The 5835-nt window shown below is 33.8% G+C and overlaps 1 protein-coding gene across 3 annotated transcripts in view; it reads left to right on the forward strand.

The window, feature by feature from the left end:
- The window catches only part of LOC135201374 (zinc finger protein-like 1), a 227777-nt gene extending 222444 nt beyond the window's left edge, over positions 1–5333 (forward strand). For 2 of the 3 annotated variants that reach the window (XM_064230223.1, XM_064230222.1), the window contains exon 6: positions 3367–5333. In XM_064230223.1, coding sequence (XP_064086293.1) covers positions 3367–3559 — 193 coding nt within the window. In that variant the 3' untranslated portion in view covers positions 3560–5333. Of the gene's footprint in view, positions 1–2410; positions 2545–3366 lie in introns of all 3 variants that reach the window. The other variant, XR_010311519.1, reaches the window with a different exon arrangement.
- Positions 5334–5835: the final 502 nt, after the last annotated feature.

Below are 5835 nucleotides of genomic sequence, written 5' to 3' on the forward strand. Positions count from 1 at the left end.
AATCTGGACGTAGTCCTTAAGTGGATATTAGGCACCCTTTTGAGCTCCTCTCCCTTTCATTTAGATATTTAACGTGGAAAACCTTCTTTCTTGTTGCTTTGGCTATGGCCAAATGAGATGGCGAGCTGCTGGAAGAGACCTAATCTCTGAGGCGCACTTAAGGATTTGAGAGGACATTTTACCTGCTTTTAAAGTTAAAGCCCAAGAGATAAGAGCTGTCGCTACTTTGTTAGATTTTAGACAAACTTGTCTATCTCCAAATTTCTACAGACCACACATTCAAAGTGTAAGTCAGTATTTGCAACACATTATTTACATGAATTGGAAACAGTTTTCAAGGAATGCAATACCAGTGGTCCATTGTCAGTGGCTGGCATGGTTTTTGGGGACGAAGCATAGGAGTTAATCCTGTCTTTTATCTGTTCGCCTTGATATAGGGTGTTAAGTCTCGGGGAGCCTGCGGGTACTGTGTTTCTGGAGTACACACCAGTTTTTAGTGGATGGGTGGTGAATTTTATTTGTAGATGACAGCATTGTCTGGTCATGTTTATTGTGGTACTGTGCCCAAGGCAAGGGCACTTATTGATGCTTTACTAGCCATTGGAGAACTCCTTTGCTGCAATGCTCCCACTTAAGTAGAGGTGCTCCACAGCTATACTGCCACACCACTACAGGTAAGATGAGCACTAACAAGAGGCAGTATCTTCCTGCAGTAGTTCTCTTACCACATAAGATTATAACAAGCATTTTGTCAATGCTAGCTACTTTTCTATTTCAAATTCATTACTATATGTCTGTGTATCCCAAATTCATTACCATATGGCTGTGTAACCCAACTCATGTCAATTTTGGATTCAGTTATGTACAGGGAGTTCCTGATTATTGGCGATCCGGTTTTTTAATGGCGCTTGTCTAGCACCGATTTCTGATTATCGCCGCCAAAAATAGAGTATTAGCACCGATTCATACCTAACAGAGGCACCATCACCTGGTCAGGTGCCAATTTTTGCTTATCATCAGGCTGTCGGAACGGAAACCCCACTGATAACTGGCGACTGATTGTATTAACATACTTGGTAAGTTACTTATATGAAAATGTTATTTTCCATGGTATAATTTTCATCTTTACTTATCAAGTAATTACAGAATCAGAGCCCTCCTTCCTCCGTTCTCATGGACATAGGGCACAAACGAATTGAGCCCTTCAACTTGTTCTTCTCTGAAAGTTGGGTTAGGCAGGGCTGGTCATATACACTAAAATAATAGAAGCCCTACTGTAAATTTCAAAATTTTAAGCTGCCGTGCTTGTTGAAACTATATAGCTATGTAATTATTTGGTAAGTATATATAAAACTTAATTTTATCATGAGAATAACATTTATTAAAAGATATGTACATTACTGTACTGTAACTTGAAATGAATAATGTCTGAGAGAGAGAGAGAGAGCAGTAACTAAGGTATCACTTATATTGAAGCATATAACACATACTACTCCCATTTTTATTTTTATTTTATGCTCTTCTCTTTACTATTTTTAATGTATTTTTTCATTTTTTATTTTTACAACCCAAAAGATAAACACAGTTGCATAGTACATTGTATTCATATGTACACACACACTCGCTGGCATTGGTGTGCTTGCTCGAGCTTGTTTTGATTCATGCTTTTACTTGTACGTATGTATTTCCAAATTTCATTAAAGGATATGTAAACTACTCCACTGTAACTTGTAATGGAATACTTTTAGCACTAAGATAAAAAGAAGAAACGCAAAGATAAAAAGGAGAGAGAGGAGAGAGAGAGAGAGAGAGAGAGAGAGAGAGAGAAACACCTGTTGTCATTGAGAAATATTATGTGTACTAAAGATGTAAGCACAGGGTGTTTTACACAAACAGTTTCCATGATAGAGCAAAATGAGTTTAACAAATGAAATACTACTCCATATATACTCATATCATTTGATTTCTCATATCATATATCCCTTAAAATTTTGTACTCTAAACATGACTTCAGTATATACATATCTTGTGTATCATGCAAGCTGTATTTAAGATAGCCCAGATAACATTAGGCTAACCTCTTTTCCTCATTAATCCCATCTACTTGTAAAGTAAATGAGAGTAAAAAATTGGAATATAGTCTTTTCATACTGAATTTCATTTTCATAACCACATATTGTAATTACAACCACTTGTCAAAGAACTGACATAAACAGCATGAGTACTACAATGTAAACAAATTAATTAGTAGACAGCTGGTTGTGCTTTTGAGGGATTTTACTTAAAGTACGTTAATTTACCTTGTAAACCTGTGTTACATTTCTGCACAAAAGTAAAAAATAATTATTCTGGTAATACATTGATATCTTTTAGCAACTAATAAATGATTCTCCTAATTCTTTCACTATAGACTTAATCAGCTGATCCTGAGAACATAAACATTACACCAATCCAAATGGCGGATGACCAGTTTTTTATGCATATTAGTAGTACATATGTACTATGATAATATAACAGGACAATGATACAGTATAAGTGGGTTCAGTAAGTAAAATATCAGTTTCATTACCATTTTCTTAATCTAAATACAGCTGTAATAGCCTATGTTAACTATGCATATGGATAATGTGGTTCACACTTTTTTTTTTTTTTTCTTGTGTGTGTGTGTGTAAGGTAACACAATATGGTAACAACTGATAAGAAAGTTGTTGTATAAAAATGCGGCAATGGTGATAAAAGCATGGTAGATTTTGGCTAAACATAGCTACTTACCTACCAAACTGTGTCATTGATGAGAGGGAGCGAGGAAAAGAAGGGGCTGTATTTTTTCAAAGTGTATTTATGCAGTATATTTTGTAACAAATATTGGGGAAAAAGGTAGATAATTGCCTTTTGCATAAAATTTTCAGTTTAAAAGTGTGGCAATTATTGTTTATAATAATATTTGAGTGTTTACAGTTATGTGGGATTAACAAGGTTACGTGAGGAGGGGTAAGTAGTTGCACTTGAACATTGTAAGATTTTTTTATTCACCCATATCCGTATTTTGCCATTACCTGACAGGCCCTTGGCTCTGTTAATCCAGATAATTGAAGGAATACATTTGAAAATTTACATAATCTTTCTCTCTATCTCTCTGAGATTATACCTGTAAGCTTTTCTTCTTCAAATTTGTCTTATCATTCATCTTTAAAGCACACGTGTATTGATTGTGTACCTGTAAAAAAAAAATTGTATAGAAAGTTTGAAAGAAATGTTTGTAGTTTATGAGGATAATTAAGGCATGTCCATGTCAAAGTTTAATTTATTTCATGCATCTGTTATCATCGTAACATCTTTCTTTTCATAGCTTCCTTGTTTTTTCAGAACCATGAGCCGACCATCATCTCGCCATCATCAGAGTCTGATTGGTGCAAGTCGGCGTATGATCATTCTCCTGGTTCTTCTAGGCATTGTAACAATAATAGTCGTGCTGTCCTATTTTGCAAGAGGAGCATCAGATGATGACCCTTTATTAGATCCTTTTAACAATCCTAATATTAGAGTAGAAGATAAATAGTTATTTAAAACTTATTTTGTATATTCAAAGCAATATATGTTAATAAATCTTAGGAGACTGGCTCAAGTGTCTTACAATTTTCATCATACACTTTTCAAAGGTATGTTCCCTTTGTGTGTCTGTGAGCCTGTTCTATGACTACATTTTCCATTTGTAAATATAAACCATCTGTATAAAGGTGATTAAATGCAAAGAGTAAAGAACAAGTAGAATGAGTTAACCTTTTCTTACGTCATTTTGTAGGGAGATGGGAAAATATTGAAGATTCTCTGTGGATGAATTATAAGTTGGCTTTGTCAAGTATTGAATAGTTTTTCCTATGATTTCTTCATAGCTTTATGAAAAATATTTGTTGCTTAGTTTACAGTATAAGTTATTATTCATTAGCACAGTACAGTACTATATAGTATAGCATGATTCATCATATTGTGATTAATTTTTTTAAAACTTGATAGACTATAGCTGTAGAGTATTATATGGAATGATTATGAAAGAAAGTTAATTTATACAATTGTGCTGCACTGTAGTAAGTGAGACTTGGTAAGGCTAGTCATTTGGATGAGGATTAAGCAATCTAAGAAGTATTAGAGGAAATTTCTATATATAGTGCAGATGTTTTGGTATTGCTTATTCTCTGAAACTTTTCAGTTGTCGGTTTCACAAGATTTTGGGAAAGAGAGCAGGTTTGGATGGCAATAGTAGAGATATTTATGTGAAATAAGGTTTTACACCTAATAGGCAAACAGTTGAGGGGATGTATCACATCCTTTGGATTAGCGAATTATGCATAAAATATGAAGGACAAAACTTTCGATTAAGGTCAGAGGAAAATGTATCACTGACAAAAAGTGTGACTGTGATCTGAAATAGCTTTATGACCGAAGTTGAATATATTTAAGAATGATGCTGATAAACCAAAATATTTTGAAAAATTGAAATATAAGTAAAACTTAAAATTTCTTGAAATATATGAGTATCATTTTAAATTCAGAATGAAATTGAGATTTTTATATTTAGTTGGATAACATGAATTAATTGTCTTTCAAATTGACAGCTATTACAGCAAAAAGGTTGAAAAGGTGCTTCATCATGAATTTCAGACTACTAAAGTATACATGTAGTGTATAGACTAGAAATGAGGCCTCAGGAAATTCATGTTCAGAAATCTGTTGACATCATGCATGTCTATAACATTTCCAAAGCAGTAACATCCTTTTTTGTCAATGAATACAGTAGTGCCTCATTCTAGAATTAGTAGCATATTCTGACATATTTCCTGTATCGTTAGGTTTTCTGTTACATAAAGAAAGCCCCTTTTATGCAAATTTTGTTTTAATTTCATTAAATGAGTTATTTTAGTATAGTAGATAGTGAATGATTCTTATTACCTGTATTGCTATAATTAGCATATTCCACAACTAGTCTTCCATTGATGGTAGAGATGAGTTGAATGGCATAACATTGCTGAAGGTTGGTTGCTTTTTATGGGAAACTGAAATCTATGAAATAAATTATTCCCCAACATACAAACCTGAGGTCTGTACAAAATGGCCCACCTCTAGCCACCCCTCATTATGCGACCGACCTGGGCCAAAAGATAAAGTGAATGCGTACCAATTGGATTGTGAGGCTTCCAGCCCTACTATCGGTAGCTAACTACCAATAACTACCCTGTGTTTAGTTGAATGGCTATCTCCAGCTTGTGCTGAAAGTTAATCCCCTATGTAAAAACTTCAGGTTTGTATTTTGGGAAAAATATAAATTGCTTTAAAAATTTGTCATTTTATTGTTTTAGAAGTTACCTTGGTAATAATTTTACTAGTTTTCCAGTTTGATTTTTTTATTATGGAATTTGACCATCTTATTAAAACCCCTCTGGAATTTTTCTCCCTTTAGTGAAATAGTAATTACTGCATGTGTCAGATGGAAGTCACATTGTTTCCACAAACCTTACTTACCATAATTGCTACTTACCATAATTGCCATGCCTTTTTGGTTGTAGAATTTGAGGATATAGTTTCCTCTTAGATCTACCATAGTTATTTACTTGTGCTAATAATCTCTTATTTATGTGTTAATATATATTCAGGTTAACCTAATGAATAATTTAAATTGTCAGTTTTGTGGTCAAGTCTGGTTAAACTATTTTAACGAAGGTAGTCCCCAGTTATCTGCTGGGATTCAGTTTCCAGCGGTGTGCTGATGAGCAAAAACCGTTATTAACAGAAACTCTGCAATTTCTGGCATCGATAACCAGTTATCAGTGTCATAATTAC

This window comes from Macrobrachium nipponense, chromosome 28, assembly GCF_015104395.2.
Source record: "Macrobrachium nipponense isolate FS-2020 chromosome 28, ASM1510439v2, whole genome shotgun sequence".
Lineage (NCBI taxonomy): Eukaryota > Metazoa > Arthropoda > Malacostraca > Decapoda > Palaemonidae > Macrobrachium > Macrobrachium nipponense.